Source organism: Centropristis striata, chromosome 17, assembly GCF_030273125.1.
Source record: "Centropristis striata isolate RG_2023a ecotype Rhode Island chromosome 17, C.striata_1.0, whole genome shotgun sequence".
Classification (NCBI taxonomy): domain Eukaryota; kingdom Metazoa; phylum Chordata; class Actinopteri; order Perciformes; family Serranidae; genus Centropristis; species Centropristis striata.
The window spans coordinates 8171015-8196864 of NC_081533.1; the positions used below are offsets into that span (position 1 = coordinate 8171015).

At 38.9% G+C, this 25850-nt stretch overlaps 1 protein-coding gene across 1 annotated transcript in view; it reads left to right on the forward strand.

The window, feature by feature from the left end:
* Positions 1-25850, forward strand: part of LOC131989589 (glycogen phosphorylase, muscle form) — a 26361-nt gene continuing 511 nt past the window's right edge. Inside the window, exons 1-20 of the mRNA XM_059354858.1 lie at positions 1-276; positions 4329-4430; positions 8671-8749; positions 8859-8962; positions 10510-10641; positions 11885-11996; positions 12086-12168; positions 14198-14341; positions 15355-15447; positions 16750-16896; positions 18401-18564; positions 18722-18836; positions 19834-19935; positions 20027-20174; positions 20257-20315; positions 22549-22690; positions 22842-23049; positions 23141-23275; positions 23534-23600; positions 25086-25850. The exon at positions 25086-25850 is cut by the window's right edge and continues 511 nt beyond it. Of these exons, the coding sequence (XP_059210841.1) occupies positions 34-276; positions 4329-4430; positions 8671-8749; positions 8859-8962; positions 10510-10641; positions 11885-11996; positions 12086-12168; positions 14198-14341; positions 15355-15447; positions 16750-16896; positions 18401-18564; positions 18722-18836; positions 19834-19935; positions 20027-20174; positions 20257-20315; positions 22549-22690; positions 22842-23049; positions 23141-23275; positions 23534-23600; positions 25086-25235 (2529 nt within the window). The 5' untranslated portion in view covers positions 1-33 and the 3' untranslated portion in view covers positions 25236-25850. The remainder of the gene's footprint in view (positions 277-4328; positions 4431-8670; positions 8750-8858; positions 8963-10509; positions 10642-11884; positions 11997-12085; positions 12169-14197; positions 14342-15354; positions 15448-16749; positions 16897-18400; positions 18565-18721; positions 18837-19833; positions 19936-20026; positions 20175-20256; positions 20316-22548; positions 22691-22841; positions 23050-23140; positions 23276-23533; positions 23601-25085) is intronic.

A 25850-nucleotide genomic window follows, 5' to 3' on the forward strand; every position in this document is an offset into this window, starting at 1 on the left:
CAGTAAAAAAAGACACGAAAACTAACCGGAAGCATGGCCAAGCCTCTGACAGACCAGGACAAGAGGAAGCAGATCTCGGTGCGGGGGCTGGCCGGGGTGGAAAACGTCGCGGACCTGAAAACTAATTTCAACAGGCACCTCCACTTCACCCTGGTCAAGGACCGGAATGTGGCCACCAAACGGGACTACTACTTCGCGCTGGCCAACACGGTGCGGGACTACCTGGTGGGCCGCTGGATCCGGACCCAGCAGCACTACTATGAGAAGGACCCCAAAGTAAGAGCCGGCTGGTGCCGCAGTGGTGCACGTACACACAGCTGACCGGGAGGTGGAGGATGCTGCAGTCACAGCTGATGGCGCGCGTGCATGCATGTGTGTTTGCGTGTGTGTGTGTGTGTGTGTGCGCGCGCGCACTCTCTCTGCTTTGCTCTTTCTATCCATTTATAGTAATGTTCCGGCTGCGTTGTCTTGGCGCATGTTGTGCATTGATACAGAATGTATTGTGTGTGTGGTGTGTGTGTGTCCTGTGCACACTGACATGTTCTCAGTATCTGTTACATAATGTACTGCACGTGCACGCGCATCAGCCTCAGTAACCTTGATGTGATGTGAAATGATCCTGTAGTCCGTCCAGGTCTTGGTGCTTCATATGTGGACACAATCTATTGCTATTCTCCTGTCAGGAGACTTGTTGAATGACATACAGTAGCTGTTACGTAATTCCCCCCCACCCCCACCCCCACGCTGCACATCACAAAATGGCTACACACTATTAAAAAGGCACATCTAGCTGATTTGCATATAGTTCCCATAAACGCAACACCACAAAATGCTCTGCACTCACACTGTTTGTGTGAGTGGAACAGGAGGCTGAATGGAGAATGTGTCACCTGTAGTCCTATGGTACACTGCAAAAGAGGTGTGTCTAAAAACAAGATAAAAACACTAAATCTGAGGGAAATGATCTTGCTGCATGGACAGATAATTTCACTTGACAAGATTTCTTAAATGAAGATTATTAAATCTAGAAATAAGCATGTTGAACACTTAAAATAAGAAATTAACTCTTAACACGAGATCAATTATGTAACACTTCTAAATCTAATGTGTTTTTTTTTTATCTTGGTAAGAAACAAATAATTGTCAGCTTTAATTTATCTTGTTTTAAGAGTTAGTTTCTTATTTTAAGCGTTCAACATGCTTATTTCTAGGTTTAATAGCCCAATCTTAATTTAAGAAATCTTATCAAGAGAAATGATCTGTCCATGCAGCAAGATCATTTCCCTCAGATTTAGTGTTTTTATCTTGTTTTTAGACACACCTTTTTTGCAGTGCATAAACACAACCACTACAAAAGCCCTGCACTCAGTGTTTGTGAGTGGAACAGGAGGCCTATCGTCTCTCACCTCTAGTCCTGTGATACAATCTGCACACTGCACAGTCTGCACCACTGACACTTCCTGTTGTCATCATTAACCCTTAGGCCCTCCTCAGGTGTTTTTGGACATTTCTCTCTCTTTCTCTTTTTCATTTGTTGATCATTTTGGCTGTGGTACAGCTTGAGGCATGCATTTTTGCAGGAACTTTTCTTGTTAGTATTTTTTTTTTTTTTTAAATCCATTGTTATTAACCCTTACATGTATTTTATACTCCATTGGTGCATTTGAATAAATGAATGAATGCTTTATTTCGGTAAAAATAAAATCATGTTTTTATAAAAGAATCCATCAGACCGCAACCTAAAAAGAACAAGGCTGAAGCCCCACTAAAGGCTTATTTCTGCCTCTCCTGTATCATCTTATATTAACTGAATAATTCACATCGTTACAAAATACATGATAGCTTAAACTGAAAAATCTAATTCAATCAGATTTCATTGTAACCTTTGATAATTTTAGACTTTAAAGTCTTCTTGAAAACTAACATAGAATTACACATCTTTATTTCATCATTTAGTCCATTCCATAATTTTACACCCAAAACTGACACACATCTGTATTTGAGATTAGTTCTGACTTTGTGAGTTTCAAACATTAGCATTAACCCCCTTAAGTTATAAATCCCCTGCCTTCATTTAAACATTTTTTAATACAAACAGGAATTGACATGTTTACCACTCGAAAAACAATTTCTAATGTTTTTGAATATACAATGTCCAAAAATGTTAATGTGTGTGATCTTATAAAAAGCTGATTTGTAGCATCACAGTATCAGCATTTACTAGCCTCTGGTGAACTGCTATATATAAATCACCATACATCAATATTTTTTTCATAGATCACTTAAACAACTTCTGACTTGTTCAAAACTACCAAATATTAAGGCATTTTCAGAATTTTAATCCTTTAAAGAAGAAATTATGGAAAAATTCAAATATATAAACTGGCATATAAAGGCATACAAACTGAGGAAGCTCCATCTCAACATGGAGCAGTGAGGAAACACTGGAGGCAGCTTAGAAATTAATTAGATAAAATAAATAAAACAAAGTAAAGTAAGATAAAATAAAATATCAAAGTAAAGAATAATAACAAAAAGTAAAAAAAGCTAGATAAAAAAGATAAAACAATAAATAAATAATTAAGAAGTAGAGCAATATATATATATATATATATATATATATGACTAATAAATAGTAGCAAATTAATAAACACTAAGATGCATGAGCAGAAAAATCTCTAAAAATGGTTCAAGTAAAAGCCAAATTAAAAAGAGAAGTCTTGCAAGCAGATATATGTTAAAAAGATATGTCTCTAGGACTAACACAGTGTTTTTTCATGGGATCTGGTTATAATGGTGGAATAGCAGTAGTTTTATTCTATTAGATATTAAATGTCTCTGACAGTGATGGTGGAAGTCAAAGTTTCACAGCAAAGAGATTCATCTGTCTGGTATTTAGCTCTCTGTCAGGGAATGTAAACTGTTTGACTCTCTGTTTTTCTTCATGGATACAGAGTTGAAGACATGAAAAGCTTAGTAGACCTACATACTTACTGTTAAATACACAACGACTTAAGTGTAAGTTTGGCGCAGCAGCCCAGAGCTTCCTCCCCTACTTCTACTGGCCCCTGGATGTCTTTGTCACCTTGGCACGTTGTTTTTCCATGTCCACAGTGTCAGAAAGGCTGCCAAAATGTTTCACATGTCTTCATACAATCCAAAGCATTATCCTTATTTAACCCTCTGGAGTCTCCAAAAGCTCCCAATCCAGACTTGTTGACTCCATCCAGACTAGAAAACAAAGCAGCGTGGAGCCCTACTGTAAATTTACCTCTAAAGTTCTGGCTGTAAACTCCATGAGGCCAGTTTCACTTTGATGATGATATACCAAGTAAAACTGGAGACAAGCTCAAATACATTTAGTATAAAATGATAGAACTGAATGGAACCCTCTTATATGTTAGATTTGACACCTTTGGTCACATTTGCAACATTTAACATTCTTTATTGAGCATGATAGTGTTTTAAAAGTAAAAAAAAAAGAATCAAAATCACATTTTATGTTGGACTAAAGGACAAAAAAAGACACAAAACGACCCAAAAAAGACACAAAATGACTAATAAAATACACAAAATGACCAAAAAAGACAAAAAAAAGACACAAAATGACTAAAAAAGACACAGAATTACCAAAAAAGACACAAAATTACTACAAAAGACACAAAATGACTAAAAAAAAGACACAAAATGACAAATTGTTGCGCTAAACACAAAAGACACATATCCCACTAGAATAAAAACCAGAGTTGATGACAGGATCACACACAATCACAAGATCACATTTATGTTGTTTTTTCTTTGTTTCTTTTTGGTTCAAAATGTTGATCCAGTAAGTCAGAATAAAAATACAGTGGTGTATACAGGCAGGATGAAAATGATTCAAACATGGACTAAATAGCCAAAGACTCCATAGAGTTAACCTTGTCCGCCTTTATCAGTACATGCATCAATTTTTGCAGGGTGTGTTAACTTTGTCACAGAGCTGTGACACTATGCTCTGTTCCTGCTGCTGTGGTTGAATTCACTTCTGTGTGAAGTGTAAGTGAGATGCCAGTAATAGCTCTGCAGTTGTTGTCTCTGACAGCAGCTGTTGTTTCCTACCCCAGATAATGTTGCACGGTGGGAGGGGGGGTGAATGTTTTATTATTATTAGTGTGCACCTGAGAATCTGTATTGTGTCTTTTAATGCAGACAGCAGATATTTGTCAGATATTGTAAATGTTTTTGCATGGAGATGTAATGACATAGATGATTTCAAAGGATGTTTATGGTATTCTAGTATAGATAAGGTGATAATGATCTCGGGTTGTTTTCCTGTTTGTCTGCAGCGTGTCTACTACCTCTCTCTGGAGTTCTACATGGGCCGGACTTTGCAGAACACCATGGTGAACCTGGCCTTGGAGAACGCCTGTGATGAGGCCACATACCAGGTAGGCAGAACATTATGGAGCCACACTAGTCCCCTCTCAGTAACTCTTCTTTATCACTGCCCATCTCTGAGTTTACACCCTTGACTCCACATTGAAGGAGGCAGTAAAATAAAAGCAAACACACATAATTACCCCAACAAAGGAAATAGACATCCAAACATTACACTGGCCCAAATCTGGTTCCAGTTTTCCATCTGATGTTGGAGGCTGGCTGCAGGGATGTGCTCCCATTCTACGGCCTGAAATATGTGCCACCACAAACTGAATTTGCATTGTTTATATATGAATTTGAATTGCTTAACTTGAATAATTGCATTGAAAATCTGAATTGTAATTTGAAATTGAATTTATTAGTTTGGAACTGAACATTCAGTTCTCACTAGGGCTGCAACTAATGATTATTTTCATTATCGATTAATCTGTCGATTATTTAAACGGTTAATCGATTAGTTGTTCGGTCAATAAAATGTTGACAAATATCAATCAGTGTTTTCCAAACCACAAGATGACGTCCTCAAATCTCTTGTTTTGTCACAACCAAAGAGATATTCAGTTTATTGTCATAAAGGAACAAAGAAACCAGAAATATTCACATTGAAGAAGCTGAAATCAGAGAATTTGAAATTATTGTCTTTAAAAACTGCTCAAAACAATTATTCAATTATCAAAATAGTTCACGATTCATTTAAAAAACCATTATTGTTCGATTAATCGAATAATTGTTGCAGCTCCAGTTCTCACAATTCAAATTCAGTTCACAAATTTCAATTTCAGTTTTCTGTGACGAAGATACACAGAGCGCCTCTTCGGCCAATCAGCACCTCCGTTTTTTTGGGTAACATTTGTTGCACTTCCGTTCCGTTCCAGTCTCATCCATGGTCAAGTCAGTCTAACTTCTTCCTCTGTTTCGTGGCTAGTGGCAACCAGGTCGCAACAAATGTTACAAAAGAAAACAGAGGTGCTGGTTGGCTGAGAAGATCTGTGTATCTGTGCTCGATTGCTCTGCCTCAACTACCCCAGAAAACTGAAATGGAATTTTGCGAACTGAATTTGAATTGTGTGAACTAAATGAACTGAATTCAAGTTAAGCGATTCAAATTCAAATATAAATAATTCAAATTCAGTTTCTGGTGGCACATATTTTAGCCAATACTATTCCCACACAAGAGGGTTAGTGGGCCTCCAAACATGTTCTTCTGTTCCTTATTTCTTTGTTTTCAAATGTATTTTTCAATTCTCTTAATTGACTTGAAATAAATTATACGTGACAAAAAAAGAGCATTAGTGAGGTTGAACCTTGAGTGTGTCTCATCAGTGATCCTTTATATTATAAAGGTAATAGATGGGGGCGTGGTCAGGGCTCTGTGCGGGCCAGACCAGTTCTTCAACACCAAACTTTGTACACCGTAGCATTGTCATGTTGAAAGAGGAACAAGTCAAACACAAACTATTGACACAAAGTATTAAGAAAACTGTTTTCCTGAAGAGAAACAAATGCTGCATCCACACTACATGGTACGGCACGGCTCTACTGAACTCTACTCTTTTTTTTCATTCAGCAAAAGTTATGGTGGAATGTACCTGGCAAGGTTATTATAGTTAACGAAAACTAACAAAATAACGAAAACTAGAATTAACGTTAACTGAAATAAAAATAAAAACGAAAGTTTTAAAAAACAAAACAATAACTAACTAAAACTGTACTGTGTGGTTACAAAACTAACAAACTTATACAATTGTAGTGAAAATTTCCTTCGTTTTCGTCTTTGTCAACTTTTTTCAGACGTAAACCTTTTTGGTTGATATGAAATCTATTTCATCTATCTGGTTTAATGAGTTAATAAACTTATTGGGGCTGAGATGGATCAGACAAAGGAAATAAAGGAAACATTTATTGTGACCTTATGGAATCTGGCACCCAACAAATACCCCATTACAAAAAAACTAAAATTAATAAAAACTAAACTAAAACTAAGCATTTTCCCAAAAAAATAAAAACTAATTAAAACTAGCAAACTCAAACTAAAAACTAATTAAAACTAACTGAATTTGAAAACAAAAAAAAGTCACAACGAAATTAAAACTAATGAAAAATCCAAAACTATTATAACCTCGATACCTGGTACTTTTATTTGGTTCTGTCACTCGAGGGAACGGAGCAAATACTAGAAGGCAAAACACTGCAGTCTGCTGATTGTTTAGAGAGAATCCTCACTAGCATAACGGGGGACATCCTGCATAAAACCGCTGTTTTTGAATAGCCACCATCAACAGCAAACGCATCTCTCGACCCAGATTTTTCTTCATCAGATTTATTGTGCAGATGTTTCTTTGTTTGGTTACGAAATAAAGGATTCAGTGAGTGTTGCGTTGAAGATGATGTCATGGCTGTTTGGTACAGCAGTGGCAATCAGCTGAGAATGCCTCAGGTACTCACTGCAGAGAAAAACAACAAAAAGGACCTGGTACATAGGGCTGGGCGATATGGACCAAAGGTCATATCCCGATATATTTAGGCTGTATATCGATATACGATATATATCCTGATATTTTCTTTTGCAAAGTGAGGGCAAATGTTCAGTCAAAGTCAAAGCACAATATGACATGTCACAAGTAGTTTTATTGAAACCATTTATTTAAGTGAACATAAATACTGTATAACAGGAGTACCTTTTTTTTTTTTTTTTTTTTTTAAATCAAAGCTCCATAAAGTGCACATTTAAATAAATAAATATATTGAATAAAAAAGCCTATCAAATAAAATAGGCCAATCTTTTTCTGAAATAAATATATTTATATGTGAAAAGAATAAAGAACATTATAAAAGAACTAAATATGACAAACCCTAGTAAGGGCAGCATTTATATACAAAGACAGAAAAAACTATATCGATATATGCGATATGGTCTAATTCCATATCACATTTAAAAATATATCGATATATTTTTTATATCGATTTATCGCCCAGCCCTACTGGTACAACAAGTGAGTGAAGCGGAGCTAAGCCATGCATTGGAAATATGGCATGAGAGGCCCAAACCAGTTCCTGCATTGGCGTGTTCAAATACTTTGAGTATTAATACCAATCAGCATGCACTATAAAATAAATAGTAGTTTTTTAGTTTATTGGTTGATCCATCAGTATAAAACCAAGACCAATTGTACTTTGTGTGATTTTTGAAACCATCTTGAATAGGAAGCGATAATGCAGCTTTAGTTTTATGTGCAAGAAAAAAAACCCATAGCTACACTGGTCCAACGAAATAATGGCAATGATTCATACAGATGTCTTTGAATGTTTTCATCTCTCTGTGTTTCAGCGGACACCTACAACAAAACATAAAGACACAAACGTTTCAAAAACACAAACAACTCCCACTCACATAAACAAAAACAAAAGGAAAACTACCGTGTTCACCACCTGGAGCACATGCAGAATTGCCACTCGCATGTTCTTCATCTGCAACCATGTTGTTCTGACCCACAATGCAACTGACCTGGCCTCATATTTCAACATTTCCCACAATGCCCTCAACCAGACTCTGTTACATTTTGCAGTAAAAACCTTACATAAAGGACAATACATTTTAAACAAACATTTTAAGTACTCTTAAGGCATATTTATCAACCATTTTAAAACCTTACCTATTGCATTTTTAATTGCCATTTAATAACTATATGAACTTAAATGACTATGAATTCATGTCTGAAACTTACACAACAACCACAAAAATTAAAGCGTCTCTGAGACGGTTACAAATGTGTTTTACAAAGTATCAACCTGGAATGTACATTATGATTTCCATCGTCCAGCATGGGCTTCCAGTTAGTGCTGTAGAATGACCAGCCAGTCATTAGTATGACTGACTTCATGCAGCTGGGCTAATAAAGGTGGGGTCGGGGCTGGATTGGAACTGAGCCAAAGTCTTGGTGCATTGAATGGGTACTCTGGTGAATTAGTGTTGCACTTTAAGCGCTGTGATAGCTGCAGGACCGAATCTGAATCTGAATCTTAAGGCCAAGCAAAAATAAATAACCCTGATGATGTCATCAGTGAAATAAATAAATAAATCAACTGATGTTTAAGGGTAAGAGTGATGGTAGGTTTTTGAGTAGCAGCAATAGCTTCTAGATGCATCATGGTAAATCAAGGACAGTCCTAATGTCCGCTTCGGGTACTGTGCATGATGCATGTATTCACAACTTGGTCAACATCTCCCACTATGTGTCTGTCCCTCAGCTGGGTCTGGACATGGAGGAGCTGCAGGACATTGAGGAAGATGCCGGTCTAGGCAACGGCGGGCTGGGCCGTCTGGCTGGTGAGTTCCTGCTTCCCTCTGATTGGCTGCTGTCAGACTGTGATTGGTGATTGGTTAGTGTTGTGGACAGTCTTGTCTCAAGCAGCCCCCATCCTCCCTGTTTCTGCAGCTTGTTTCTTGGACTCCATGGCCTCTCTGGGTCTGGCTGCTTATGGATACGGCATCCGCTACGAGTTCGGCATCTTCAATCAAAAGATTGTTGACGGCTGGCAGGTAGGTTCACCTGATGGTGTTAATGTACTCGGCTCTGCACTGCTTTAGAATAGACCCAACTTATTTTAAGATTAATGTATCCTTATGGGTTACCTCACCCAACTAAATAGTCAGTTCCTCCTGGATGACATGAACTTTGCATCAGGATGCCATGTTCATATTTTTCAAAAGAATAATAGAGTTATGAAGCCCACTCTTTAGCCAGAGAGCGCAAGACATGGTTGGACTGAAATAAACGCACACATATTAGTGGTTTGCAAAACTTCATACTAAAGTTGAGGCTTGAATGTGAAAAAAAACAGAAATCCTGTTCGATATAAGTCTCTTGTGCTATTAAATAACCGCAATAAGTCCTTTAAAAAAACAACAAACAAAAAACATTTATTTAAGCATATCATGTGAATATGGCATATTCTTGAGTATAGTAATGTTGCATTTTTATATAGACTTCTATAAAACCAGACTTCTTTTTGCCGCCGGTGGAGTCGCCCCCTTCTGGCCATTATAAAGACTGCTGATTTAAAGCACTTCTGCATTGACTTCACTATTCAGGCCCAGAGGCCACTTCCACTCCTTTTATCGTCTACGACCAAACAATGTTAACAATATTGAAGTGGCCAAAAGTCTACGGCAGTTCTGGTTCTTAGCAAGTTTAAGATCCTGTGCACCAGAGATGTTTTGTCAGAAGGACCCAAACAAATGATATGGTTTTGAACTTTTTTGACTTCTGAAACGGAGTCCAGAAGTTTCACCCTAGACTTATTGATGGATTTTTCCATGTCTGGAGTAACAACCAAGCCAATCGAAGCTTGTAAAGAATGTGGATTTCATTCTCCTGTGCCAGAGCCTGAAAGGTCCTGAGATCAAACATGGATAGGATAGACAAATACAAAGGTTGTTGTAGCTTAACATACAGAAATAGCAGCTGCCAAACTGGCACATTTCTTGGAAGCCTTGGCTGTGGTAACAGTTGCAATTTTTCCATGTGCTATAAACTGTATGGAGTCACCCATTGGTTGGTGGAATACCATTGTGAAGCCTTGAGTTCAACATTTTGGTCTGACTGCACCTGGCTGCTGGCTACACCTTGCAAAGTCCCTACGTCATGCTGTAGTTGACGCTCAAAAGGAGAGCGAAAATAAATTAATTAGAAAAATGTTAACTGAAGTGATGCATCAAGTAAGAAGTAGGGTCATTTTTATATAGACTTCTATACAACCAGACTTCTTTTTGCAGCCAGTGGAGTCGCCCCCTTCTGGCCATTATAAAGAATGCATTTGATTTAAAGCACTTCTGCATTGAATTCACTATTCAGGCCCAGAGGCCACTTCCACTCCTTTTTTTGTCTATGACCAAAAAGTGACCGATAACAATGTTGAAGTGGCCAAAAGTCTACGGCAGTTCTGGTTCTTGGCAAGTCTACGATCCTGTGCACCAGAGACGTTTTGTCAGAAGGACCCAAACAAATTATGTACCAAATCAAGTGGCAGCTTATTGTGTGCTGTATGTTTTATAGCAAACCAAATAACTAGCATGTGGTTCCTCAGGTGGAAGAAGCTGACGACTGGCTGCGTTACGGTAACCCCTGGGAGAAGGCTCGCCCCGAGTACATGCGCCCAGTCCACTTCTACGGACGAGTGGAACACACAGAGGAAGGAGTGAAGTGGGTCGACACACAGGTCAGTAGGAAGACATATCAGAACTGACATTTTATTAAAAATGGTTTAGTTAAATCTTTTCACCTCTTCTGGAATATAATGCTGCCTGGTTACATATTTATTATGGAACTGATGAATAAAAAACACTGCTGAAAGTGATTCATTAAATTAATTAAATTAAATACTTTATTATTTTTTATTATCATTTATTGATAATTATAATGTTGTATTAATGTCAGAAGATTCCTGGGTTTAAATTTATGTCTGACTATCTGAAATTGTAAAGACGCTATAGCTATTTTTTTGTACAATAAAATAATGATTTTAAATGTGATTGTTGAAGATTGGTGACCTACATCTGTAGTTAGCTAGTAGTTAGGTAACTTATCTGTCCCTCTGGTGGACAAACTGTACAGTATTCTAACAAAACAGATGACACGACACACACATACATTACAGATAATTAGGATGTTTCCACTACCGCCCAATATCCGGAATGAGGTGGGTCTCACTCGCCGAAATGCTCCTAATTTGAATATGAGCCGTCCTGAATTGTCTTTTGACAGGACTTTTTTTGTCCCTGTGGAAGAGTTGGGCCATGTTTTCCCCCTGAAAAAAGCCTTGTTGCTGATTAGATAAAACTAAGCAGGATATGACGTAGTACTCTACGCCACATCAACACATGCCATTTGTAAAAGCTGGCGAAGCAGTGTTCCCAACTTAGCAACTTTGTTGCTATATAGAGCGACTTGTCAGACCTCCTTAGCGACTATTTCTCAAAAAAGCAACTGGCGACAAATCCAGCGACTTTTTTTCAGGTGTTATTGGAGACTTGTTCCTACTCTTCTTAACAAGCCGCTGGCCCCGTCGAATCGGTGCAGTCCTCCTGCAGCAGTCTCTCCCAGCTGCAGAGCCGGATGGGTTGTTAACTCCTTAGCGTCCAGTCTGCAAATTGCTAATAGGCTAACAGTTAGCTCTGTAGCAGTACAGTGTGTATGTGCTGCTGCAGGAAGTGTTCACTTAGCGATCTCTGTTTTGTTTACAACAAGCACCGGACACTCTGTGCACAGTTAGCGATGCTGGTTAATTCACGATCACAATGTTTATGATCAGCGGAGACGCTATGCATAATTAGCCATGCTGCTTTGTTTATGATCAGCTACTGACGTTGTGCACAGTTAGTGACGGCGGCCATCCTTCCCCCTAAAGGAAACACAGCTAATAATGGAACACTAAGCGCTTTAATATACATTTTGTCTTGAAGGTGGTTCTGGCTCTTCCCTATGACACTCCAGTCCCTGGCTACAGAAACAACATCGTCAACACCATGAGACTTTGGTCTGCCAAGGCTCCCTGTGACTTTAACCTCAAAGACTGTGAGTATTATCATCTGTACTATTTAATCATCATCACCAAAATGCTGGAATTAAATCTACTAAATCTGAATCTAAATGACATCCCACAGTTAATGTTGGTGGCTACATTCAAGCCGTGCTGGACAGAAATCTGGCTGAGAACATCTCCAGGGTTCTCTACCCCAACGACAATGTGAGTTTATTGTTGTGTATACCAGCCATCAACATCTGTCTACATTTAAGTGTAGGGGTATCTGGTCGCAGATACAAATTGCCTCCAGCAGGGGGCACCCTGGATGTAATGGATGTCTGCTTATTGAGATCAATTTTGCTATCAGAAATTGACTAAATTAATATTCATACTCTAAATAAATTAAAGTTACTGTCGGGGCACCACCTCTTTACTTAGGAAGAGGAAAGATAGCAAATCATAGTAAATCAGTCAGTTAACAATCAGTTAACAAATTATCAATTTGGAACACTGATTATTAATTATGAATATAATTATAATCAAATTACCTATTTAGTAACGGTTGAAGGAATTTGAGTTCTTTTCATAGCAGAGGTTTAGCGAATCACTCATTCATGTGCAACATTAAAAGGAATAGCGTATTAATACAAAAAGATATTTATTCTAAAACAAAGTATAGCAAGCGAAACACACAATAACTAATCTAAAAGACTATTTATAGTGGAAATGTGTAACAAAATGGCCAAACAAGGGCGGTCATTGAAGCAAATCAAAATGGCGGAAGCCCTTTTGTTCTTGGAGAACAATAGACCATGCGGCCTTGAAAGTCTGTGTTGTAGGAAGCCAAATGAAAGTATATTTTATGTGGATTAGTGTGTGAGCAAATCAAATGAGTTATAGTTAATTTACATGTACAATTTAAAGTCTGTAGAGCAAGATTAATCATACAACTTCAAATGATCTGGCTACACAAAGTAGCATAACAAACTATACTTAACAAACACACAACATATCAACACCATTGATTTAAGTTTAACAAACTTGTTCTTGCTTGTACTAACTGCCCAGTACTATACCACAGAGTCCAGGGTTGAAAGGGGGAAGCAGAAATCCTTTGAAGAAGAATCAGCTCCTGGTTGGGTTTTGGTGTTTCCAGAGGTATTTGCTGTTGGCTCCAAAAGCTCGGTGAAGGTCTCAGTGATTATATCCAGTATAGATCACAGGCAGGAAACTTAAGAGCGTGGTGGGCCCAAGCTTGGTTTGGAGCATTGCAGGCCTTCCCTTAGAGTAAACTAAACTTTTGTGTCTCCTGGGAGTTGTACTTCCTGGGAGGGCCAGCCAATGAGGTGTAGGTGCAGATACCTGTGGCCATGGTGATGGTGGGGGTGGGGGTCGTTTGTCTTTGATTGGGGTGAACAAAGAAAGGCACCCATCCTAAAGCAGTCACTACGTCACGCTCAGCGTTACACTCGTCGCCATCTTGTTTCCGATACGGGGAGCACACCATATTTGGACCTTGGAGGAGTGAGAGGGATCTGATCACTGACTACAGCCTCTCTACACCTCAACCTGACTGAGAGAAGCTGCTGCTAATTCATGTTAGCATTAACTAGAGCATTAACTGGGATGTTAGTTTTGGCTAGCAAAAAACCAAAACTAAATGTATGTTACTGACCTCAGAAAAATAAACGGTGACTCCTTGTATTGTCTGTTAGTCCAACCAAACGCTGAACAAGACATTTAATGAACAAAACGTTAAAAAAGTCATTAAGTGAAAATACAGTGAAAGGGTCAAAGTTATGAGAACAAACCGCTAAACGTCCTTTTTTATATCTATAAGTGAAAAGTAGGCTCATCTTCTCATACATCCTTTATACAATCTGTCTTTTTGTCTTTAGTCTTTTTGCAAGCAGTATATATGCCCTTTACCTATATACTTAAAAAAAAAAAAAATACAGTCCGAGTTATCGGAAACTGTGTTGCTCTGGAGGCAGAAATTATGTCAGTGGTTGAGTTAAATATTAGTACAAATTTACCATTTTTAATTGGAAATATGTTGGATGTTTTGTATTCATCTTATTGTGGAGTACTGTAACTCCAAAGTGGCCTAAAAATACACTGAAAATGCACTTTTAACTCTCCTAATCAGATATTTTTTATATGCAGAACAGCATTTCTACAATAAAAAAATACAAATGTGTAGCTATTTCAGTGGCACAGGTATTCTAAAAGGAGATACTTTGTTCTTCAGTTCTTTGAAGGGAAGGAGCTGCGTCTGAAGCAGGAGTACTTTGTCGTAGCTGCTACTCTTCAAGACATCGTCCGTCGATTCAAAGCCTCCAAGTTTGGCTCCACAGAGTTTGTGCGGCTCGACCTTTCTACACTGCCAGAAAAGGTGAGAGCTCCATCATACCAGCATATGATTTTGTCTTGTGCAGGACAACACAGTTAAAATTACATAAATCACAATACAATAAAAAACACAACTTGAATTTCTTTGATAATTTATTTAAGAATTGAATAAAATGAAATCTAATATATACAACACTTTTCCATTCATGTGGATTCATCATGTGTTATAAGTTATACAGTATGGTAACTCGTCATGTGTTCATTGCCTCACATGCACCAGATTAATATTGTTTTCTATAATGTTGATGCAGGATTTGTGCTTTGCTGAAAGTCTATCAAACGTGTTTGATATTATCTCAAGTCTCAGTGACGTAACACAATCACCAACCAATAGATGAGTGGGGGAAAGGTCCCCGGTTCAAGACCGGGCAGTAAAACCACTTCCACAGGAAAAAGGAACATCACAATAATGCCTCAAAAAAAATATAGTGATGTCATATATTTAGATTTTTTGGGGCTCTGTTTCTTAGAAAAGAGAACAGTAAGGAGAGCCAGTTAAAATGTATAAATAAATGTAAACATAAATAAATAATGGATGATTGATGTATGATTAACTAAATGAAAGTTGATGGAGCTGATAAATATAATTATTCAATTCAACACATTATAATTAAATAGGACATAAATGTATATCATGAATTCATTTCTAAATGTTCCTTTCCTTTATTCTTCCTTATATCTATTTTTACTGTAAAATAGTCAACTTTTCATGTGATAAAAACAGAAACCCTTTTTCAGCTTTGTGAGGGACATCTTCTCTTCTTTTTGTTGTGTTTTTTCAACACAAACCACTGAGTCACACTAGAGCAGCTGGAGCGAAAAGCTGCTTCTCCTCCAGTTAGTACGTTTTACTAAGAGCATGATGGGAAAAATGTTAAAAGAAACTAATTGTAGTCTTGTAAATAGTGACCCTGCAAGATTGACAGTGTTCAAAGTCTTCTGATGTATAGGGAGCATGAAGCGTGCACTACATTGTTTTCTGTCTGTGGTCTGCAGGTGGCCATCCAGCTGAATGACACTCACCCTGCTCTGGCCATCCCTGAGCTGATGAGGATCCTGGTGGACATTGAGAAACTCTCTTGGGCGAAGGTATGTGGCATTGCAGCAGTGCAGTAATACACCGGCCTCAGTAGGCCAGGCCTGCACACTTTTGTGAACTCAGGTCTACACTTCAAACAATGTAACTACTGCAGTTTAACAGAGTTGTCCTGGGCTCACTTGTGTAGCAGTTCTGTCTCTTTGCATCCTTCAACCAAGCAGCAACAATGACACAGCAGTAACATTGCAACATCAACACGTCTACCCCAGCATGATGACACAGCAGTCAAAAATAGGTTAACCTTCTGGAGTCTCCAAAAGCTCCAAAGCATTCAGACTACTTGACTCCATCCAGACTAGAAAACAAAGCAGCGTGGAGCCCTACTGTAAATTTACCTCTAAAGTTCTGGCTGTAAACTCCATGAGGCCAGTTTCACTTTGATGATGATATACCAAGTAAAACTGGAGACAAGGTCAAATATATTTAGTATAAAATGATAGAACTGGATGGAACCCTCTTATATGTTAGGTTTGACACCTTTGTTCACATTTGCAACATTTAAAATTCTTTATTGAGCATGATAGTGTTTGGAAAGTTAAAAAAAGGATTCAAAATCACATTTTATGTTGGACTAAAGGACTAAAAAAAGACACAAAATGACCAAAAAGACACAAAATGACCAAAAAAAGACACAGAAAGACACAAAATCACAAAAAAAGGCACAAAATGAGAAGATAAAATGATCAAAAAAACCCCACAGAAGACACAAAATGTCTTAATAAGACACAAAAAAATACACAAAATGACACAAAATTACCAAAAAAGATACAAATTGACTAAAAAAGACACAAAATGATCAAAAAAAGACACAAAATTACCAAAAAAAAGACACAAAATTACCAAAATTGTTACGCTTAACACACAAGACACAAATAAAATAGAGTCCCACTAGAATAAAAACCAGAGTTGTTAAGACAGGATCACACACAATCACAAGATCACATTTATGTTTCTTTTTGGTTCAAAATGTTGTCCAGTAAGTCAGAATAAAACATAAATTATTATCAGGTCATATAGGTGAGGTTGTGCTGAAAAAATACAGCAACATGGCATTTTAACATTGTTTAAGTGGTGTATACAGGCAGGATGAAAAGGATTCAAACATGGACTAAATAGCTCAAGACTCCATAGAGTTAAAGAAGACAACCCTCTCATTTCTTGCACAAATTAAATTGTATTTACTCTTTTTGTCAAGAAGATAATACTCATATTTTAATTGCATGTTCACACTTTGAACTGTCTCAGTGTGTGATGATGTCACATGTCTCTGGTCCTGTCCTGTCTGTGTCCAGGCGTGGGACATCGTGGTTCAGACCTGTGCCTACACCAACCACACTGTCCTGCCTGAAGCCCTGGAGCGCTGGCCCGTCGACCTCTTCAAAAACCTGCTGCCTCGCCACCTGGAGATCATCTACGAGATCAACAGGAGGCACCTGGAGGTACGCTGAGCTCAGCATGGCTTAATGAGATGCATTTTAGACTTTAAGATGCTACTCTAATTTATTATTTAGCACTTCAAGATTTTTGAGAAATCATCTTCTTAGCTTACCCATATTAAGTTCAGCACTACTGAGTACCAGTACTGCCTGATTCATAAACCTGACTGGAGAACTGAACTTACTATTTTTTATTTATATTAACCTAAGTTGGCTTGAGCAGGATGACCTGCAAGGTCCCTATTGTTTCTAATTTGTATGTATTATTTTTATTTTTATTGGTCCCAAATGATTGCATTTTTCACAGCCTGAACGTACCCCAAAACTCAATAAACTTTAAATATAAGTCACACATGGCGAAAAATTTTATAATCTATTGTCATCCTGAATTTCCACCACTAGGTGGCGCTATAATAAAGGAAAGTGCGTTTTGGCTAATAACTCCCACATACTTCATCGCACATTCAAAAACCTTATATCCACAAGTTACCTGAGTTGTGCTGAATCTTGTGATATAGGCCACGCCCATTTTTGCCTATATTTTTTTTCCCCCCCGCAAATTCGTGAAATGTCGCAAAGCTACTTTTTCCGAACTTCTCCTGGGCAATTTAATGGTTTTGCATCAAATTTTGTCCAAAACCACACAGCATCTATGGAACCTCCTAACAAAAAGTAATTAAAAGATTTAGATTGAGCCCCTGAGGCTCTCTGCAAAATTTTGGGCGATGACCACTAGGTGGCGCTCTTTAAATTGAAGTATTTTATATCTCCACATCGGTTGGGCGAATTAACACCAAACTTAATATAATGAATATATTCAAGGATAACCCTTGAAGGTTTTATTGATCCGGCCCTAGGTGGCGCACTGGTGGCAGTCTGGGGTGGTATAGACTGGCCCCTGTAACTGATACACCCTGACGGCAGCATGCATCCAACACGCACGGACTGCGAGGGCCCGTTCATCGCTGCTTGCAGCTTTAATTGCATATGTTCTTGCAGCACATGACACACAAGGACATAGACCAAACCTCACCTCAACCCAAACCCTAAACAAAATCAAACAGTCTGAAAATACACACTACCTTGTTGGGATACGTTAAGCCGAGTTTAGCACAAATACTAACCCTAGCTCCATCGACAGTAATGTTGGGCTATTGCTTTAAAGGGACAGCTTACCCTAAAATTGTCTACATTTTATAGAGTCTAAATTGTTTTGGTATGAGTGTTGAAGATATCTTCTGTAGAAGTGTCTGCCTTCTCTCCGATATAATATGATATAACAATACGGCATTATAAAAGAATAATTCTTATAACCTAAATGAGATATGGGGAAGGCAAACACATGGGTTTAAGCAACATTAGACTCTGGAATTGGTCCTTTATTACTAACAATGCAAAGCTTAGTTTGGAGGCAGGCTTGTGTGGAGCAAAAGGCCGAGAGGGAAATCATGAGTAGCTGAGTGCACTCAGACATCTACTAAGATTCCTCTCTCCTTTACTCCTCCAGCGGATCGCCAAGCTTTACCCTGGAGATGCTGACCGTCTGCGCCGAATGTCCCTGATTGAGGAAGGGGACATGAAGAAAATCAACATGGCTCACCTTTGCATCGTGGGATCTCATGCTGTCAACGGGGTGGCCCGCATCCACTCTGAAATCATCAAGGACACTGTGTAGGGAACCAGTTCACCTGCATCTTCTCTTGCTTGTGTTTACATGCCTGTAAAGAAGCCTCCGGCCATATTTGTATTTAACAAGACTCAGCTTTTCAGGTTAAAGACATGAAAACATCCTGGTTTTGCAAAGTTTTCTCTTTCCTTTCCTCCTCAGGTTCAAGGATTTCTACGAGGTAGACCCTGAAAAGTTTCAGAACAAGACCAACGGCATCACCCCCAGGCGCTGGCTGGTCATGTGTAACCCTGGCCTGGCAGAGGTCATCGCAGAGGTGTGTTGTTCTTGACCATGTGAAGAAATGATTTACACTGCAGAGCTCTTCTCAGTATATGACGCATGTCTACCAAAATTATGGTCCCACTTTTCTGACATAGAACTAGCCTTGCACGCTCATTTCGAGCTGCAAGGCGGCATGGTGTCCATGGCCGATTCTTAGCCCTGCTTTTGGTATCCAATCACAGAACGGGGAGGGACGGCAGGACGATGACGCGTACTATTGGACAGATGGAAACTTGTAGTTTTCTTACGGATCCAACATGGCTGCAGCAGACGCCAAGCTCTCTTTGGATCTAGCTGTAGACAGTGTTCTAGATAGTTTAGAGCCAAAGTTTATTTTAGAACAACGTTTGGCTTTACAGTCCTTTATCACCACCAAAAAGGATGTTTTAGCCTTGCTTCCAACAGGATTTGGCCAAAGCCTAATCTACCAACTAGCCCTGTTAGTGGCTAAGCTAATGGGGTTAGCGAGACCCTGGTCGTTGTGGTCGTCTCGCCATTGATCGTTGTTTTTTTGGAAAAATATATGTCTGAAGAGTGTGCATATGTGGAGTGTCCTTCTTCCTTTACATATATCTTGCACAAACGGCAATAAACGTTTGGCACCATCATGTAAACATCAGTCTTCTTCCTTGATGCTTCCTCGTCTAATTTCTATGGCTCTACATACTTAATATAATTGATACGATTGGCTCAGTTTTAAGAGTTAATTTCTTATTTTAAATGTTCAACATGCTGATTTCTAGATTTAATAATCTTAATTTAAGAAATATTATCAAGTGAAATGATTTGTCCATGCAGCAAGATCATTTCCCTCAGATTTAGTGTTTTTATCTGGTTTTTAGACACACCTTTTATGCAGTGTATGTGTCTCTTTGAGTGACATTTTGTCAGTGAAGGTCAGGGGCCCAACAACTTTGGCCTTGGGTCTGCGCCCAGTAGGCCCATTCAGTAATCCATCCATGTTTTCATGTCCTATTCTCTCCATTCAGAGGATTGGTGAGGACTACATCCGTGACCTGGACCAGCTGAAGAAGCTTCTGGACTTTGTGGACGATGACGCCTTCATTCGAGATGTTGCCAAAGTCAAACAGGTAGATCTTAAAATGTCTAAATAACAGTCATTATCCTCCTCTTTTTCTTTTTGTTTCTAAACCAGTTTGTCTGTATGCCCTTACCTTTTAGGAGAACAAGATGAAGTTTGCTGCCCATCTTGAAGAGCACTACAAAGTGAAGATCAACCCCAACTCCATGTTTGACGTCCAGGTGAAGAGGATCCACGAGTACAAGAGACAGCTGCTCAACTGCCTGCACATCATCACGCTGTACAACCGTAGGTGCTTTTCTTTTACAGCCAGTGTTTTAGAAAAATAAATATGGATTCAGAGTAAACCTTTTTTCTTGTTTTTTATCAGGAATCAGGAAGGAACCCAACAAGTCATGGACCCCAAGGACCATCATGATTGGAGGAAAGGTGAGTGGCATTAAAGGTTTTACATTTCATCAGCCTTTTATCAATACTGATGTTGTAAAATATGCTCATCTTACACAGAATAAAACTGAATATCCTTACAGTGATTCCTTTTGTATATGTTTAGTAGTTAAATGAGGATTAAGTGAAGGAGAAAACTGCTAACACAAGCACCTTTCAGTCTCTTGTTTCAAGCTGCGATATTAGCGTCTCTGAAGTTTCGCCTTCAATCTGAATATGCCAGATGTGTAATTGGGGGGACCAAGTAGGGATGACGCCGGTCGATTGATCGGATTGGCCCAATATGATAAAAAAACGATCGATCGATCGAAAATCCGATCAAAGGTTAAAATCACCGATCCAATCGCATTATACATACATGTGCTTTACAAGTGTTTGTTATGGTGTGATATACATTCCGAATCCAAAGGTGGCGGTAGTGTGCAGAAACGCTGCCGCTTTAAAACGAAGAAGAAGAAGTGCTGTGTTGTGGTCACGCAGCCTGCGCCCACCTACACACACCCACAACATGCCTGCCATATGGAACTTTATCTAAGTGAGTGAGTCCGATGTCACACACACTAGCTGCAATTTATGCAAGCGTTTAGTGCCTCGTGGGGAAAACAACCCAACCACCGACCCCACAGGCACAGAGCCACTGCTGCTATGAAGGAATATTAAAGTTACTGCTATGCAATAAATAAAGGTCAATCTAGGTAATCTAGTAGTATCTAGTAAATAAATGATTACAAGGTCAACATAAATGAAAGACTATAGGCCTGTGCATGAGTGGATGAATTGATGGGGGGGAAAACAAGAGTAAAATATAAATATTAATATCGTCCCACGTGATCGATCAGTTCTGATTGGTAATCGGATCGGTGAGGCTTTAGGTGATCAGTATCGGTCCCAAAAAACCTGATCGGATCTCTAGGACCAAGTGATCCTGGCTCTGTTCCTCCTTCAGAGCTAGTAACAGAGGCGTTAAATTAGCCCTTTTCATACTGCTTTTCTGCAAAAGTGCCGTTACCAGCTCTGTGGTCAAGAGCGCCTTACTCGACATTAATAAAGGTTCCGCAACGGTGTAATATTGACATCCATTTGCATTGCAGTCCAGCATTGTGTAACAAAGTGGGAGAGACAGTAGTGGTGTGTAACAGAGCAGCTGCAGGACGCGTACAATAAGGGACAGCATCGACAACCTTGGTGGAGGAACTGCACGTTGTGCTCGTTCTCACTGTAGAGATTTAGATTAAAAAATTGTTCTGCATTTTACTGACCATGATTGGATTACTGTTGGACTCAAGTGATATATTTTCTTTTTTTTTCAAAATATTTTTATTGAAAAATACAATAAGAAATTTCCAATTACAGGAATACAATTATCCTTTTCTTATTTTTTATACATGTAAACAGGCACTTATACACATACACAAATGAAAATGAACAAAAACACTGATAAAATTGTAGAGGAAAAAGATCCATCCAACCCACCCACGCCCCACCTCGGCTCATCACAACCAACTCGCAGACTATAGGTAAAATTTGACTGTACTTCCTCTTAATGTATATTTAATTTTTTCAAGCCTTAAATAAAACATGATGTCTTTAAGCCAACGGGAATTAGAAGGAGATTTAGCAGATTTCCAGTGTAACAATAATAAACGTCTTGCAAGTAATGATGTGAAAGCTATAATATCTTGTTGGATAAGTTGAGTGCAAGTGAGGGGTTGGGAATCCCAAATATAGCAATCAAAGGGCAAGGTTGGAGATTTACACCAAGAACAGTTGACATAATAATAAAATAACCCCCCATCTTTCAGACCAGGGCAAAGAAAAAACATGTGGCTGAGGTGACAAGAAGAGCCAAAGCATTTATCACATTTGTCTTCCACTTCTGGATATAGTACAGACAGTCTAGACTTGGAGAAATGCACCCTGTGTACCACCTTAAATTGAATAAGTCCAAGACGTGCACAAGAAGTGTTAGATTTTACCCTCTCTATGGCTTGTTCCCAAGACTCCTCATATATTTGTATTCCCAGTTCCCCTTCCCATGCACTCTTGAGTTTAGCATTTGAGTGGTTGCTAAAAGCCAAAATAATATTGTACAACTTTCAAGTGATACATTTTCCGTATTTCCGCCTTCAGTAGAACAACAAGAAGTTTTCAAACACAGAACTGCTATTTTGTCCCCCCTCACCTTAAAACATGAATTATACGTTTGTTTTTTCAGGCGGCTCCAGGTTATCACACTGCCAAGATGATCATAAAGATGATCACTTCTATTGGAGACATTGTCAATAATGACCCTGTGGTGGGAGATCGCCTCAAAGTCATCTACCTGGAGAACTATCGGGTCACTCTGGCTGAAAAGGGTAGAGGATACTGCTATGATCTTATTCACAAGTCATGCATTCAGCACTTGGAAACTGTTTGTAGAATATAAAGGGCTAAGAGTGTCTAATTGTATATGTGGTAGAACTTGAATAGAGAGATAAACTGTAATGCTTTATGTCCTGTCTGTAGTCATCCCTGCATCTGACCTGTCGGAGCAGATCTCTACAGCAGGGACTGAGGCCTCTGGTACCGGGAACATGAAGTTCATGCTGAACGGAGCCCTCACCATCGGCACCATGGATGGAGCCAATGTGGAAATGGCAGAGGAAGCTGGAGAGGAGAACCTCTTTATCTTTGGCATGAGGGTGCCTGATGTAGAGGCTATGGACAAGAAGGGGTGAGCCTCATAACGGAGCATTATTATTGAGACATTTTTTAGTTTTGGGTCAAATTCAACCATGTTGTTACGTGTTGTTTACCGTCCTCAGCTATGACGCTGCATCGTACTACAACCGTATCCCTGAGCTGAAGCAGGCCATGGACCAGATCTCTGGAGGCTTCTTCAGCCCCAGCCAGCCCGACCTCTTCAAAGACCTCGTCAACATGCTGATGCACCACGACAGGTCAGAGCACGCCGCTGACGCTGAGGAATCAGCACTTTGTCTCTGCTGACACAGTCTGGTTTAATGTCCACAGTCATGCAGCGTCAACAGTAATATCACTGTCATCCACTGTCACATGGACGAGACTCTGAAGCAAGTCATTAATATCAGTATCACCTGTGTTGAAACTGATTGTCTCTAATGTTTTGAATGAATGTAATTTTGATTTATAGCAGAATGCTTCATCACATCCATTTGAACTGTGTGTCTCTGCTGCAGGTTCAAGGTGTTTGCAGACTATGAAGAATACATCAAATGTCAAGAGAAAGTCAGCGCGCTGTACAAGGTCAGTGTGTGATCAAAAGGAAAGCAACAAGAGCTGAAATCCCAATTCATTTGACAACCAGTCTAATACCAGTCCAATAGTTATACTTGCATACAATATGTCACAAAACAACCAGAGAGCCTCAAAATGACTACAGAGAGACACAAAACAACTACAAAGAGATTCCAAGTGACTACATATTTGTAGTCACTTGGAATCTCTTTGTATGAATAACAGTCTCAAAATTCCTGGAAAAGACCCAAAACTACAGACAAATGCCTACAACATGACTCAAAATGACTACAAAAGGACACAAAGTTACCAAGAGACACAACACAACTACAAAGAGACAACACAACTACAAAGAGACAACACAACTACAAAGAGACAAAACAACTACAAAGAGACTCCAAGTAACTATAAAGAGACAACAATAACAGACTCAAAGTGTCTTGAAAGACACAAAACGACTACTAAGACACAAAACAATTACAGATACGTGCCTAAAAAGTGACTCAAAATGACTACAAAGAGACCCAAAACAACTACAAAGACACAAAACAATTACACATAAATGCCTTAAAAGTGACTCAATATGACTACGTAGAGACACAAAACAACTACAAAGTGACTCAAAATTACTACAAAGAGACACAAAACAACTACAAAGAGACACAATACAACTACAAAGAGACACAAAACAACTACAAAGTGACTCAAAATGACTACAAAGAGACACAAAACAACTACAAAGTGACTCAAAGTGACTACAAAGATACACAAAACAACTATAAAAGGGACTCAAAATGACTACAAAGAGACACAAAACAACTACAAAGAGACTACAAAGAGACACAAAACAACTACAAAGTGACTCAAAATGACTACAAAGAGACACAAAACAACTACAAAGTGACTCAAAATGACTACAAAGAGACACAAAACAACTACAAAGTGACTCAACGTGACTACAAAGAGACACAAAACAACTACAAAGTGACTCAACGTGACTACAAAGAGACACAAAACAACTACAAAGTGACTCAAAATGACTACAAAGAGAAAAAAACTGCAAAGGGACTCAAAATGACTTCAAAGAGACACAAAACAACTACAAAGAGACTCAAAATTATTACAAAGAGACACAAAACAACTACGAAGACACAACTACAGATAAACGCCAACAAAGTGACTCAAAATCACCAAAAAGAGACACAAAACTACGAAGAGACAAAAACAACTACAAAGAGTGAAATAAATTGATTACAAAGAGACACAAAATGACATTGAAGTAATTCGTAGTCCCTTATGTCTTCCTCCTGTATGAAAGGAGTGTCTGTGCCCAGTGGCCTGTTGCCTCATGTGTGTACCATACTACAGTCTACTAAATTACAGTACTCTTCTATATATATCCATATATTATATATGTTCTTGTACCATACTACACTACTGTTTCTCAGGTATCTCAGAATCAGTTTTATCTTCTTCCTGCCTGTGTTCTAACAGGACCCTAAAGAGTGGACCAAGATGGTGATCCACAACATCGCCGGCTGTGGGAAATTCTCCAGTGACCGCACCATTTCCCAGTATGCCAGGGAGATCTGGGGCATGGAGCCCAGTTTGGATAAGATCGCTGCTCCAGATGATCCCCGCTAAACCACATCTGCCTCCTCCACCTTACTGTAGCTCACCATGTGGTCCAGCCACTGAAGAAAACCCCTGTAGCTTATTCACTGTGTAGTGTGGCATTATTTCTTTACATTATTGACTCCTATACAACCTCTATTACTTCCAGGCCATCTTGCAGTAACATGTTTTGAAGTGCAGGAACTGTATTCTGTATTTTTCCTACTGTCCACCAGCAATCAATTTCCTCACTGTGTAAAAAACTTGTATTTTTACGTCAGCCTTTCAGCCGTTGAAATTCTGGGATATATGGGAAGTTGGGAGTAAAAGCACTGAAAGATGTACTTCCTCATTTTGTTATAGGGCTAAAAGTCTTCCATTTTTACAAAGTTTATTCAGCACTGATGTTTGGACATGCCAACACATCAACCAGGAGCGAAAACCTTTGAATGTGATAACAAAATCAGTGACTATATCTTTAACCAAACCACAGTACTTCCTAGTTAAACAGTTTGATAACTCTGACTACATTCCCCTTCTACTCCTGAACCCATACGGCTACAACTCACAGCATTTACACCAGTAAACCTCAGCACTGTTAAGGTTCCAAGCCACTGTGACTGGATGGTGTGTCCATATCCACAT